Source organism: Caloenas nicobarica, chromosome 1 (genome assembly GCF_036013445.1).
Source record: "Caloenas nicobarica isolate bCalNic1 chromosome 1, bCalNic1.hap1, whole genome shotgun sequence".
NCBI lineage: Eukaryota > Metazoa > Chordata > Aves > Columbiformes > Columbidae > Caloenas > Caloenas nicobarica.
Genome location: NC_088245.1, coordinates 152,274,905 through 152,290,123, shown reverse-complemented (window position 1 = coordinate 152,290,123; position 15,219 = coordinate 152,274,905). Strand labels below are relative to the sequence as shown.

General features: G+C 38.1%; 1 protein-coding gene across 6 annotated transcripts in view; it reads left to right on the top strand.

Moving 5' to 3' along the window:
• MCF2L (MCF.2 cell line derived transforming sequence like) overlaps positions 1-15,219 on the top strand; it is a 100,721-nt gene that overhangs the window by 69,841 nt on the left and 15,661 nt on the right. For all 6 annotated transcript variants that reach the window (XM_065626792.1, XM_065626816.1, XM_065626783.1 and 3 more), the window contains 14 exons: positions 524-643; positions 1,123-1,239; positions 1,755-1,904; positions 2,599-2,723; positions 4,444-4,558; positions 5,556-5,675; positions 6,534-6,725; positions 6,943-7,134; positions 7,830-7,989; positions 8,138-8,208; positions 9,260-9,336; positions 10,392-10,458; positions 14,039-14,154; positions 15,108-15,177. In XM_065626792.1, coding sequence (XP_065482864.1) covers positions 524-643; positions 1,123-1,239; positions 1,755-1,904; positions 2,599-2,723; positions 4,444-4,558; positions 5,556-5,675; positions 6,534-6,725; positions 6,943-7,134; positions 7,830-7,989; positions 8,138-8,208; positions 9,260-9,336; positions 10,392-10,458; positions 14,039-14,154; positions 15,108-15,177 — 1,692 coding nt within the window. The remainder of the gene's footprint in view (positions 1-523; positions 644-1,122; positions 1,240-1,754; positions 1,905-2,598; positions 2,724-4,443; positions 4,559-5,555; positions 5,676-6,533; positions 6,726-6,942; positions 7,135-7,829; positions 7,990-8,137; positions 8,209-9,259; positions 9,337-10,391; positions 10,459-14,038; positions 14,155-15,107; positions 15,178-15,219) is intronic.

The window sequence follows — 15,219 nt, the reverse complement described above, 5'->3', positions numbered from 1 at the left end:
TATGTTTTATTTTTATATTTCTCTACAAAGTTAAAGCTTATTCTGAACTACTGCCTGAGAAATTCAAGTCTCAGTGGCAATAGTCTGTGTAGGCAACTGACAAGGTAATATACGGAATAACTAGAAATATGTTGTTAGATGTTCTGACAATAATGGTTTCTCTTGGCACCCTCTATTAAAAAGAAGATAAGATAACCATGAAAGTACTGTTGTTGAAAAAGTACTAAGCCACCGCTGCTTGTTCATTTAGCCTCCTCAGCTAGGATGTAATCTTAGCTAAAGAGCAGTACGAGCCAGTTCTGAAGAATTTGGTTCCAGGACAATAGATTCCTATTCCCAAAGATGAGTAAATGTCTTTGTGAATGAAGCTCTCTGTGCAAGGCTTGCTAGCTTTATAATTGGTCACCCCATTACAGGAGGCCTTTGATATGGTTAGTTTGTGGTTTAATAGGGGCTTCTCCTTGTTCAAAAATATATTCTGGAGCTGAGACACAGAAAATAATAGACTAAACTTGTTTTGCAGGCATCTTTCCCAGGAAACCTGCAACTAGTCCTCGTTCTGCGCCCAACGGGATTTTTTCATCGAGCTCTCTCGGACATTGCTTTCAAGTTCAACAAAGATGAGTTTAAAATGAAAGTACCTGTAAGTAATCCTTTGTTTTCACTATATTATCAGGGATTTGTTAAAGTACTTAATCTAGCCAGAGAGGATTAAGGAGAGGAAAAAAAAAAAAAAAAAAGGAGCCACCAAACCCAACAAAAAAGCCATGCTCAAAGGTATTTCCTGAATCTTGAATTAAAGGTTCCTCTTGGAAAACAGCAATGTATGGTTTATCAAGATAAAAACAACCCTGACGGAGTCCTTTATGTTGTATAATAAGCTTTGTTTTAATATGCACTGTTAAGCATGGTGCTCATGCTCATTTGCTGTTATTTAAATTTACATCATCTTCAACTGAACCAACTGTTACATTTCTTTATTCTGTAGCCGAAGGAAATAGTTCCATCACTTCTGTATTAAACTGAAATTTCTCTATCACAGGCTGAAGGATGGGGCTTAGAATCCATAATAAGGGACTTATCGCCACTTCTTGCATTTACTTTTTTTCATTGCTGCTGCAGATCATAATGCTGGGCTCCGTATCAGAACTGCAGGGTTACATTGATAAAACACAATTAACAGAAGATCTTGGTGGCACCCTGGATTACTGCCATCACAGATGGCTGTCCCGTCGCACTGTAAGTCTTCAGTTTTTGTTTTAACTTCTCAGCTTAATGAACCCGTCTTTTTTTTTTATATACGCTGTCGTTTATACAACAGATTCCAAGTGATGCAAGTTGACTTGCTCAGAGTGAGAAGATGTTCCCAATGGTACTTAGTCATCTTAGAGAGAAAAATATGAGTCATAACTTGGGAGTGGTTTTCTGAACAGTTGCCGTGAAGCAACTACAGTGTATTATTGTGTTGAGGTTTATTGGTTTTGCTAGGAGAAAGAATAAGCTCAAGTTGTAGAATAACTCCAGATTATAAAAATATGAGGAGGATACCTGATACAAGCCTAGGAAAAACATACAATTAAGGAATTAATGGTGACTGTATCTGTTGTTTGCAAAATTATGCTTTGACCGTTTTTCAGTCTCGTAATTCATCTGCTCGGGTTTGTTTTCTGAGTTATATTTTGTGTGTGTGTATATGTCTGTACATTATGCATGTGATGAGCGTGAAACATCATTAATGTTTTTTATTCCAAAAGGCTATAGAAGGTTTCGCCCAAAAGGTTAAGCAAACAGCTCAGATTCTTCAGTCCTTTGGGACTGAGCTGGCTGAAACAGAACTACCAAATGATGTGCAATCAACCAGCTCCCTTCTTGCAACACACACAGAAAAGAAGGACAAAATGAAGGTATGTAATTTTTGTGAAGACAGTATCTTCTAGTTAAACTGTGCTTTAATTTATAGCTAATAATGTTAATAGAAAATCTGGAATATGTTAATAGACAGTAATAATGCGAAACATTGAAATCTTATTGAACTTGTTTTGCTTGGTTTGATGTTAAAAATCCTTTTTGCGTTAAAAATCCTTTTTGCATTAAAAATTACATTTCTTGAGGCTGTTTACTTATGTACAAATGCATAATGATTTGTATGTGAAAACAAATTTCTTTTGTAATTAGTAGTGTGTTTAATTTGTAGTTTTGTTTGCAACAAGAAATTTGGTTGTATTTGCATACATATAGAAATATGACCTTTTGAAGAATGGACAAAAGTTCTTTCAAATTGATTTAAAGAAAACTATTTGGGGGTTTCAAAACTACATCTGAAACTTCTGAGATACTTGTAGCCTAAGGAGACACTAGAAGGCAATCTATCATGAAAATTCTGCTCAGTTACACTGGAGTCTTACAATGGTAAACATAGAAAAAGCTGACATTTAGCATTTGCTGTCTGTATTTGTCGTCAAACACTACTTTAAACAAACTATACCTGCTCTATTGCTATTAAAACAAAATCTCTTTTCCAGTTTGGTGCCTTATGAAGTCTGCTTAAAAAAAAAGCATACAACTACAGTGTGGGGGTTTTTTTGTTTTGTTTTCTAGGAGGATATCAGGTTGGCAGTAGAACAGGGAGATGATATCCTTGGAAGTATTACAAAGCCAGTTACTGAGAATCCTGAATACAAACTGAATCAAGATCAACTAGACAATCAAACAACGGTAGAAAGGTGAGAGGAGCAAAATACTGAACATACTGCTTTTTTGGTTTTGTTTTGATTTGTTTTTTACCTCTTTTACTTAATTCCATATGCATGCTTATCAAATAAGAAAATGTTACAAGTGTGAACATATAAAAAGGCACTTTCAGAAACAACTTCTCTGTTGTCAATTCTGTCCTGAGCAAAGTGATCCCCTGATGTTCATTACCAGGTCACCGGGATGTAAGGAAATAGGGGATGCAGTTTGAGTTCCATTACCAACAAAGTAATGCTGTTCTTTTTTTGCCTTTTTGTCAGATTTGGACTATATAGTTTAGCAGCTCTTCCTTATTTTAAATAATATCAGTGTCTCGCAATCCAAGGAAATTTCACTGCTGTAGGAGGGAAAATAGAAGTGAAATATCCATTGTTTTCAGTAGATTTGTGCGCTTTAAGTACTTTTGAAGTGGGAAGTTTTTTTCTTTAAACCTGCCTGAAGGAGCTTCTAACATTGCTGATAACATGTCAATGTTGTTGGTAGCCTTTAAAAGGCTACTAGGGAGTACACCATTCTTGAAGTATCTATGCGCATACTTCCTATATGCTTCCTTTGGGCATATAAGTAAGAAAAGTTTGCCTTTGCCCCCCACCTCCCATCCTCCCCCCGCCTTAAATTGTTGCCAGTTCTGAAGACATTATATCACCATAGCGCAGATGTAAATTTGCACAAAGCTATGAAAGCGTAGCTCATTTCCCCCAGGCATTATTCTGCATTCTTTTTTTGTCTGTCATTCCATGTATCTGTTACACTCAGGCTGACTTTTTTTTCCAAATAACTGTCCATTCCAATCCACAAAGTTTGGCAGAAGTCACTTTTTTTGGTTGTTGCTGCTATCAACTATCAGAAGGACAGTAAGGGTGGAGGTTGCTAATTTATCCAAAATGTTCCCACTTGATACAATATCTGAGAGAAGTTGGAAGAAACTCTGTATGTGTCTCCCCACCTTTTTTCTTATCAGTTTTAACTTGTAAATTCAGGGATCATTTCTGCGCTATTAAAGACAAAAATTCATTAAAATTTTGATGTGTGGCCTGGATGTAGCCTAAATACAGCAGAGCATGCTGTAAAAGCAAGTCCGTAGGATACCATACTGTCAAATGCAATATTAGAAGACAAGTTGAAAAGTAAAGTCCTAAGGCACTGGCCAAAATGATAGTTGAAGAAGATTCTTTTTATTGCAGTACTGCTGTACACTTAACTGTGGTATTTAAGTAGTAACACTGCTCGGAGGAGGAGCAATGACCTGCAGTTTTATTATGAGCCTTGCTCCAAGGAATGAAATGTAAGGGCAACTGGCTGGTCACAGCAGTACAAATTTTTGCCTTCATTTTTCCTTATAGCCCAAGGCTTGGGTTCCTCTGGGTCCCCGCCTGCACATATTTGCATGTTTTATTTATGTTTGCTAGCCCCAAGTTGCCATGTCCCCAGGCCAGAGCTGAGCAGTAGTATGTGCAGCAGCTAGCTTCAAATCAGCACTTGCCAATTTTTCAGAACTTAATATTTGTGTTGGGTTTCAGCTTTACATCAATGTTATTTTAGGAAACAACTCTGTGCAATACTCCCAGTTTCCTGTATCCAGTTTATTTTTTCTGGAAAATATTGCTTTGGGGAGGCTTTTTGTTTACTGTGCAAGATTGCATTGTCCCTTGAAGGTTGCACCCATAATTCTTACGGTATTTTTTTTCTAAGGCTTCTGGCTCAATTACATGAAACGGAGACTGCCTTCGATGAGTTTTGGATTAAGCATCAGCAAAAACTTGAGCAGTGTCTGCGCCTTCGGAATTTTGAACAGAATTTTAGAGAGGTGAGAACTTCTTGGTGGGAGTCAATATTTGGTAATACAGGAATGATTCGGGGAAAATATCTCTTCTTGTTTTTGCAGCTCCTGTGTGTGCTTGAAAGCTTTCTCCAGACTTTTTCTTGTACGTGTCCTTACTTGACATCCTGCTGTCTTTACTACCTTGAATACTTGCATATGGAGACATAATAGCTTCTCTTCTGCAGTCTTCTGATTTTTTTTTTTCCCCCACAGGCCCAGCAGTGTATAAGCCTTCAAAAACTCCTTTGAAACCTGTTCTCCACCACAGAAGCATAATATGCTGGCTGTAAACCTTTCATCTTGCCAATAGGCTCTCTTATGGAACCAAGACTTACCTAAACCTTCTGGCTGAAATTTTATAAAACAGTCTCCAACACTGTGGGTGGGAAGTTGCAACTGCACTGTTAGAAACTGGGTGGAGGCTGAACCAAATTTTTTACAGCCAGTTTCTGATCTCATGTTAGTTTAACTCATATGCTCGATGGCACCTACTGTCCCTTTACGCTGGTGTAGCTGATCTCAGAGCACAGCCCCTGTGTCTCCATGAGAGAAAACCCTCGTATAAGTGTTTGTGTGTCTGTCTGTCTGTCTGTCTCTCAACCAGTTGTTAGGGTGAGGACCTCTCTCATGTTTTGATGTTTATGTTAATGTGGCTTTGTATTATTGTCACCTGGTAAACACAAGATCAAAGATATTTCCTGAGCACTGGTTTTCCTGCATTTTTGTTCAGTACCAGGAAACAGGATTACTTCACTGCCTTTTCTTTGTATTTGTTTTCATTTTGAATTGGGAGTAAAGATAGACCAAAAAAAAGTGTTTTGTCTCTGTGTCCCAGTAACCCCATAATGGAAATGGGGTTTTCCCATTTGCAAAAAAAAAAAAAAATCACCTGACTGGAAATAGTGGCTGTCAGCTATTTAACGGGTGGGTCTCTGGAGATGTGGAATTGTCTTCATTGATGCATAGCTGTGTCTCGTTTCAGGTCAAAGCAGCTTTGGATATTGTGTTTGAGAGGTTGTCTGCTTTCACAGATGTGGGAAACAGCTGTTCTCATGCGGAGCACATATTGAAAGATCTTGTCAGCTTTGAAGAAAAATCATGTGTAAGAGCTCTGCAAGTCTCCTTAATTTCTAGTATGACAATGCATGTGTGGAGGGGAACAGTATTTGGTTATTGATGAGTATATTTTCTGAGCAGAGCTTAGGCTGACAACAGGGCAGAATCAGTGTCTCAAGTAACGTGCAGAAGGAATTTGGAATAAAGTCTTTAAACATTAAGACGGCCCAGTTCTTGGGCATCCCTCAAGAAAGAGCAGAGTGACCAGTCACAAAGTTGGTGTGATGGGTTCGTGGAAGAAGCCCATGAAGTGTCTACATAGCCAAGTTCTACCCTTAGCAATTAACGGGCCACTTCCACTTCTATTAAAGCCACTTATTTCATTAAATCACAGAAATGAGAAGGCTGTGTATTGAATGTAAAATATGTTAAAAGATGACCAACAGAAACATATGCTCTGAACAATGTAGAAATGGAACTTTATTATATTCTGTGCTTCACAATAACATATATAGCTCTATAAGCGAGGTCATTGCTCTTGAGATTGAGGTGGGTTCAGATTGCTGCTGTACTCCCAATTGCATACATACACACTCAAACACACTGCTGAATATCTAAGGCATAGAAGGACTAATAGTGGTTCCCCCAAGAGGCCATATGATTAAACTCCTTAATGTTTCTGAAGTATTTTGATACAATAAAGAAGGAGGCATAACAGTTCTTGGGCATCTGGGAAGACAGGAAATCACTTTGATTTATTAAGTGAGGCAGCTGTAAACTAAAGATGTATTCTATATCAACATGTGTATTTTACTGCATAAAAACAAATGATATAATTTTTAACTTTTTTTCACTGATGTTGATCCAAGGAAAGATGTACCTAAATCAGTGTTTGATTTCTTAGGAAACTGTAGCAAAAGCCAGAATGCTAGCCTCAGAGGGTGATGCTTTTATTCAAAGCAATCATTATGCCGTGGACTCCATTATTCCAAAATGCAGTGAACTTCTTCATCTCTGTGATGCCTTTACTACTGAGACAGAACGGAGGAGGAATCTTCTTAACAAATCTCTAGAACTGCATGGCTTACTAGAAAAGGTAAATTTTTTGTAGAACAGTTCTGTTTTCTGTCTTGTTTACTAAAACCTCAGTCAACCAGTTGTCATAATGGCAGGTAAAAATATCCATGTGTGCTGGAAGTTTTCTCCTTAAATAGCTGAATACATCACAAGTAGAGGTACAGAATGTTATAGACTTCTTAGTGTTTGCTGTGGACCTTGGTGCATTCTAAGCCTATTCTTCTCTCTGTTTCTAGTCCATGAAGTGGTGCGATGAAGGGATTTATCTGCTGGCTTCACAGCCGGTAGATAAGTGTCAGTCTCAGGATGGTGCAGAATCAGCATTACAGGAGATTGAGAAATTCCTGGACACTGGTGTGGGCAATAAAATCAAGGAGTTGAATAAAATTTACAGAGAGTATGCACACATCCTCAACGAGGATCTAAAGGTACCAGAAGATGTTTATGTGTATCTATGTGTTCGTTTGTTAATTTTAGAGTTGCTCTCTTGCATGGCTATTGATAAAGCTAAGTAATCAGTACTAGAAGTTATACCTGGAACTGGAAAGCCAACACATTTGGCTACCTGAGGTGCTAGTCCTGCCATATCTCCAGATAAGCATCAAGGGCTTCAGAGTCTTTTAATAACTACTTCAATTTTTCATATAGTAGGATTCCTTTAAAAAAAAAAAAATCTCCCAAGGGAGTATTTGAAATATCTTTTTCATGTCGCAAAAATGTGCCTGTCCTTGATATTTGTATGAGTTCTGCTTTGTAACTGCTGGTTTTTAGAACTTAAGAATATGTCCCTTTTCCTCTTGGTTGATCTCTTCATATAACAGAACCATTAGACACTGTCAAGAAAACTTTCCCTATTTTTTTTTTTTAATTGAAACCTGAACCCCACTGGTTTCTCTACAGCAAGCACACAAAATGTTTTATGAAGTGATGTTCCAATTTTCCAGTGTAGTAAATGACTGTAAATTATGCGTTGTTAGGAGTGAAGAGTAGGTTAATATTTTTATACGTGGTATAAAAGCAATCACAATCTCAAATCAACATGCAATAAATGGCAGCAGAGCTTGTTGATAGGTCTCTGACGGGGCGCCTTTTTTTTTTTTTTCCATTTCTGTGGCGATAATAGGAGCATGTGCAAAAGGTTTTCCAGAAGCAAGAAAGTATGGAAGAAATGTTTCAAAAAAGACAAGTAAGTCTTAAGAAACTGGCAGCTAAGCAGACACGTCCTGTTCAGCCAGTTGCACCAAGACCTGAAGCCTTTATAAAATCTCCTTGTACATCTCCAGGTAAGTACCTATAGTAGCCTTTAACTATTTTTTTGCGCTATGCTGAGAAACATAAAGAAACTTTCAGCTGTAGTTTGTGGTTGCACAAACATCTGTGTGAGATCCGCTCGCGTTCTGACTGCTGTTTGGTTCTGTTTTACATGCTTAGGTCTTCAAAGAGAATTCGTATCCAACTCAGAAAGCAGTGCACTTCGGAGGGTAAACTACAGAAGAGGAAAGGTAATTTTTATCTTTGCAGTTTTTGTGCACCTACTGCTTAAGAAAGTCATAATACAGTGAAATATTCAGGAACCTCAAGAAGAATGTGGCAATTCCACTGAAAAAGTGATGGCATTGCCCCTATCGAAGTAACTCTGGTGAAGCAGCGGTGTGGTTTAAATAAAGGCTGCTTTGTTGCTGGACTGGGTATGAGGGAAGGTAAAGTAAATAGTTGCCTATATTAGGAAAAATGTTAGGGGCAGCAAAATATAAATTCTATGAACAGGAAATATTTATTATTTGCCAATAGTAATTGGCTACTCTTAAAACTGGTGAAAGTGAATAGGTAGTTGTCGTTGGCTCCAAGACAGCTTCACCTGACCTAATGGGTTGCCATTCCCAAGCGGGGATGGTCTTCCTGCCCCGCCTCTCGCAAGGGAAGGAACCTGACGGCAGCAACAGAAACCAGTAGTTTCCCACTGGGTTGGAGAGTTGAATCAACTCAGCGAAGGTTCAGCAAGAGACAATGCGAGGAGGAAGCCAGGACCACATGCCCAGGAGCAACAACAGTTGGAGAAAAGGGTTGTTTCAAGGGGGGACTGAAAGCAGAACCTCTTGTGTGTTTTTCAGCAAGCCATGATTAGGTCAGCCATTACAGTTGAAGTTATAAGAGTGAACTTCTGTGTCTGGTTAGAAAGTTACCGGAAGGTTAGCACAGTACCTCATTTTTAGCTTGGAAAACAAGCTAAGTCCAGTGTTGCCTCCAAGGTTATGCTGATGCTCTGATGTTGTCTTCCTGGAAAGGGGCCTCCAACCACCGTCTCTTCTAAACTGGCCTTTCATGGAGAACTCCCTGTGTATAAATGTTCTTGTCTACTTCAAGACCTTCAGGTTGACTTGGATTTTTTTGCGGCGTTCTTGCAAATCGCCTTCATTTTTAATGGAGTAGTCTTCCCTGTGAAAACACATGCAAGTAGAGTTGAATGCAAAGCTCCGAATTTTAAAGTGTTTTTCCCTCATCTGTGATGCTGTGATGATTTTGCTGTTGTTGTTGTTTGTTTCCTTCTTTTAGAGTGAAATGACTGAACTCCATCAAAGTAGAGGAGGATCTACAATGGATGGTGAAGAAAATCTAGCTGTGTTACGGCAGTAAGTATATTTTGATAAACAAAAAATGCTTTTTCTCTGATTTGTTTCCAGCAAAGTCTGAGTTTGGCTAAGGATTTATTAAGTATGCTTCTCTGAATTAAGCAGTGCTCAGTGCTTTTTGAAATGCCGTGGATACGCTCTGTATGCAGAGGAAGATATTTCAGTCTGTCTGCAGCATTATTTATGGTTTATATAGTACCAGACTTCAGCTTTCCTGCAGCAAGGTGATGCTGTGGCAGGATAACTACGTATTTGCATTTCAGAGATGACACAGTTTCAAGTAATAAGTAAGCCTCCTATGAATCTACTGGAGGTTTTGATCTCCATGCTTCAGAAGACTGTCCTTTTGTATGACTTTCTTTAGTTCCTGTTTTGATAAATGTTAAGAAAAATCACTCTCGTATATAAAAACTAATCAGCATCACTTATATTAAAAAAATTACTTAGTACCACCTGCAATGTGTGTATCAGAGCTTGCATTTCTGCCTGTAAACTGGATACTTCTGCTGTCTCTTCACTGTTACAACCATGTGTTAAATGGTAGAAAATCACAAGGGAGAAGGGATCAGGGGGAAGCATGCTTGCTTGACCATTAGGGAAATTAAACTTAAAGCAGCATTGTGACATTTAAAGTGTGCCCTAAATGCCTCTAATTTAAAATGACCAGTATAACTTTAAGTCTGTGTTTGATACTCCTATGTACCTCTAACTCCAGCTCCTGTAATATTTGTGAACACAACATAACCAGATTTTGTGTGTACAATGATAAAATGCTTCACTTCCACAGTTCAGTTACTACAGTGTTTAAAATGCTAGATTTTACTTTTTTCTTGTTTAAACACAGTTTCAAAGATTTTTAAATGTTTTAAAAATACATCCTTCTCAATAAGGATATATAAACTGTTGACAGAAATATCTGTGAAATATCACATTTTCCATTACCTCGAAATTGTTTTCTTATTGTCTGAAGTAAAGCATAAAGACAGAAGTTAACGTTGTCTCATTAATTTGCTTAAGTGAGTAGGCCTGCCTTAATTGGCATTTTTTGTCTACAGGCACGTGATTAATGAACTTATTGAGACTGAACGAGCATATGTGGAAGAGCTTCTCTGCGTTCTTGAGGTAAAGATCAAGTTTCACTGTGGTTATTAGTGATGCTATTTCTCTCTTCCATTTCATAGATGCTTTTCTGCTTTCCTTATTGCTGTAATACCTCTTCTTGTCCCATCAAGCATTATGATTCTTATATCTCTTGTCTCTCATCATGTTTTCACAGAGGCAGGAATGTGCAATTTTTTTTCTAGAAAATATTCATGCAACTAGAAAACACAAATTGAGCAGAAAATAAGACGTGTGAGATTTGTAATGATGATTAATTCCTGCATAAGTTCATTCCAGAGTCTTGGGTCAGCTCCAGGAAGGCCGTGTGTCACACAGGAATCTGAATCTGCATTGAGAGAATTGTGTGTCAGAGGAGAAAACTTGTTTCTTGCATCCCTTTTTGCATACCTTTAAGTGATCTTCCAAATGTCTTGGGTGCAACTGTGGCAACAGAGTGCATTGTAATAATTCTATCTTGATTCAAAATTGTAAAGGAAACAGACCTGTTCCCTTTGCTCCATGCTTGCAGAGGCACAATTACAATACTGCTGAGTTGCTTGTAGAAACATGCTGCAGTATTCTGTGTGGTTCCGCAAGTTTGTTAAGTCTTAGAATCATAGGGACATCTTGGTTGGAAGAGACCCTCAGGATCATCGAGTCCAACCATAATCTCACTCTAGCACTAAACCATGTCCCTAAGAACCTCGTCTAAATGCCTTTTAAACACCTCCAGGGATGGTGACTCCACCACTTCCCTGGGGAGCCTGTTCCAATGCCTGACATCCCTTTCTGTGAAGAATTTTTTCCTAATATCCGTATTTCCTAACATCTTCAGACATGGGTATGTCATTTTGTTGTAGTCCATTTTGACTGTAGAAGATGAAGTTGCAGATAAATGAAGTTGAATTATTTTAGTCACGATGAATTGGAATTGAGCCAAGTGGGTACTCCTGGTGTTCATTCCAATGTTCAGCTCCTAAATTGGAGCTGTCTTTAAGTTATGTCTTTAAGTATGAGGGTTTTGAACTCTGATCTTTCTTTAGCCTAGTTTGTGCTCAGCTTCCCATAGCATTTATGGCCTGGGTCCAGTCCAAGTGCTGGGAAGTGTTGATGACAGTAGGATGGTTGCATCTGAGGTGTGGTAATAAAGCAAGGTGGGTCTGGAGTGGACCTAAGGATCACTTTCTTCTCTGCTTTTGTGTGCAATGCTATCTGTACAGTTCTGTTCATAAAATCAAGACTTCAATAGCTGGAGGATTTTTGGTTCTTATTACTGCTACTCCTTTGGTGTTACTCTTGCTTTGCATAGAGTTTAGTGCAGCCCTTGTCTTGCTAGGCCAAGCTTTGTTGGTTTTATGCCAATGCGATAGACTCTCCGGTACTCTGACTGTGCCAGGCACACTTCTCTGTGCCTCCTTCTAGTTTGGGATTCATTTCTCTCTAACTTGAGTGACTGGGACTGCCAGCAGTAATTCTGGATCAGATCCTTGCTGAGGTATCGTTCAATGGCAGTCTTCCAGCTTTCGAGTAATTCTAGTTATTAATCCATAGTTCTTGCCATTCTCCCAATGCCTTTGTTTCTCCTATTCTATAAGTCTTTCCATTCTTCCAGGAAAATAACCTGATACTCGTTTGTGTGAGCAGTGTCTCCTATTATTATGTCATACTTTGTCATGCATTTTCTCTCTGCCAAGAATTCAAATAGAAAAAAACAAGGTAGTTCCCAAGATTGATTACTGGGAAACTGCTATAGCTGCTTTTATCTGAGTGTAATAGTTTTCCTTTTATTAATAACCATGTTCATCTGACTTTAGTCTGGGAAATCCAGTCTTTTTTATTGGGGAAAATTATTCGTCTAGTGTATTTTTATGTATCGTATTTGACTCCTTTTTCCATTTACTTCAATGCTTTTGGAACAGCTTTCAAATGGAAGACAAAGCAAAGCCGTATATATTCTTAAATTAGGATTAAATGATCCCTGTGACTGCAAGGAGTAGCTTTCTATCACCTTTCATAAACCACAGGTACTGCATAGGTAGTAAGACATGAAGGGTTTTTATAATAAATTTTTTAAATCAGTACTGCATCAGCCTGAAGGGGGAGGAGGGGAGGCAGTGAAGTGTCAAAAGCTTTTTGTCAATTTGTGGGTTTCAGGCTTTTGTTCTTTCAGAATCCCAAAGTACTGAGCTCTATCAGGTTTGTTTTCACCTCGGCTGGGTTAGGTACCCCTTCTTTATGCCACTGCCGGCTTTGCTGCTGTGTTCAGCATCATCTTTATTTCAAGTGGAAATGAATCATTCATTCTCTTAACTGCACCTAAACTGCATGGTGGCTGCAGTTCTTCTTCCCTGTTAATTTAAACTCAGTTTTATGTAAATTATTTTTATCTTCTTTTAAGGCTGTATGACTTTTTTCCCTCTTTCAGAGGGAGAGGTTTTGGGGGGGGAGATATGGAAGAGAGACAATGGTTGGCTATCTATGAGCTCTAGCATCTTTCCCTTTACCATTATTTTTTCCTTTTTTTGTGGTATTTGAGAAAAAAATACCCAGATTTTTAAAGGATTGGTTTTAATTTTAAAAAAGTCTCATCACTGTTCTATCAAAATCCTTAATTTTTTCAGACTAGCTGGCTTTACCAGCTAGTTCTTCTAGTTTTTGTAGTTTGGACAACACTTTGAAATTGAAAATCTTGGTTGTTGGTGCATTTTTGCTTATCCTTTCATTTAATTCGTCAGTTTGTTATAATTCAGTGCAGTTTATTATAACCAATGTCACTAATGAAGTGACCACCTTGTCCATGATAATTTTAAACGGTGCCTGTACACTAAGAAATCTGCTTACATTAGGAAATTACAGTAAGAAATCTGTTAACAATACAGGTACTAGAGCATTCTTGCAGTTTTTCTGGTTGGTTGGAGGTGTTTTGTTTGTATTTGGGGTTTGGAGGGAGAGTTGTTTCGTGGTTTTGGTTTTTAATGTTTCGGGAGATCACTTCATTGCAGGTTAGTGACCTTGGGACCAGAGGAGAACAGAGCTGGGCTTAAAGCCAGATACACATACACAAGAGCATGTGGCCTTATATGACAAATGGGAGATGTCAGAATCTGAAGTAATGCCTTTTGGTACCAAAGCTAATGAAAATGTCTTAAAGAAAGAATTTGCAGCTTAATGGTTCCTGTTACCTACAGAAATAACTGCAGTCAGCTTGTTCCCTCACACCAACAGCTAAGACTAGCATGAGGTTTTGCGTGTGTACTGAAGTTGTGGCTTCAAACTCAGGTGTGTGAAGTCTGACAGAAAAAGTATGAGCTATAATTTGTAAACAGCATGGGAATACATAGCCTTTGCTATGTGGAAATGATTGCTAGCTTTGTTTCAACCTTGCTTAACTAAAATTGCAGTAATTATTCAAGCATCTTTCTAAAGACTATAGGTGTGTCTTACTGGACTGATGAAAAAAACCAGAATTTGTATACTTATTTCGTGATTAATGAGCTCTTTTTTTGCTGTCTATCAGGCTGCAGGCAGACTGCCTTGTCAGAGAGAGATAAGTACTGCAAGTCAAGGGAGATATTCAGCGTGCCTCTCTCTTGTGTTGCAGGGGTACGCTGCAGAGATGGACAACCCCTTAATGGCTCATCTTATTTCGCCAGAACTCCAAAATAAGAAGGATATCTTGTTTGGGAATATGGAAGAAATTTATCACTTTCACAACAGGTGAGGATTTGCATTCAGATATAAAAATAGCATTTTGATGGGATTCTTTACTCCTCCTTTTAGTCTGATTTAAATTGCTAAAAGATCCTTACTGAGTCCCACTTGGCTATCTGACAAGTCAAAATTCATATTGCATAGAAGAGGAGAAACAAAGTGTCTGTAAAAGGTGAGCAAAGCCGTGTGAAATGTTATTCAAGTCTTTGCAGTACACAGGTAGAATTTTGCATCGTGGTCCTCTTCCTGAAGGAAGGTATTGGGATCTGGTTATAAGCTAATTAAAGCAAGGGGTTTTTTAAGTTTTGGGGTTTCTTTTATTTTTTTATGAAGTTTTATGTGGAAAGTAAATTATAGTTCTAAACCACAAATTCTCATCTCTTAAAGCTGGTTGAGGCAGCTTAATTTTATACTTGAGTGACCTGTCTCTGCAGTTTGAATCCTTGCTGCTAGAGAGGTATTTCTTCACAAGACAATATTTAAAGAGAAGTATTTTCAAGTTAAGCATATTAAATAGTTGTTTCTTATTCAGGCAAAACTAGACTTAAGTTTTGCCACTGATTTTTTTGGGGTGGGTTTTTTTTTTGCTTTGGGAAGTGGGGTTTGGTTGGTTGGTTTGCTTTGTGGTGTTTGGTAGTATTTGGAAAGAAAAACCAAACACTTTAAACTGTACAAATCCTGCTGCTGAATACATAAGGCAGGGAAAGAAAGTCCTCCTTCCTTCCCCAATCTTATATTCGATTTCAGTTGTAGCAACAGTAAGCTAAAAGAAGTTGGTCAGAATGTTTGCTTTAATTTGCTATCCCTTTTTAAGTACATGATCTAGAAGAGTTTTGTTTCATTTTGATGTACAGTGTTACAACTCTGTTTCTAAAAGTTTAGAAAACAAATTGCAAGAATATGAACATTTACTACAACTGTCTTAATATGCGCTCTAAGGAAAATTTTCTTCCTTGTAGAATATTCTTGAGAGAACTAGAAAACTACATAGAATACCCAGAACTAGTAGGACGGTGCTTTCTGGAACAGGTACGCATCATCTTTTGCTGGCATTTCATTCATAAGCCCCTG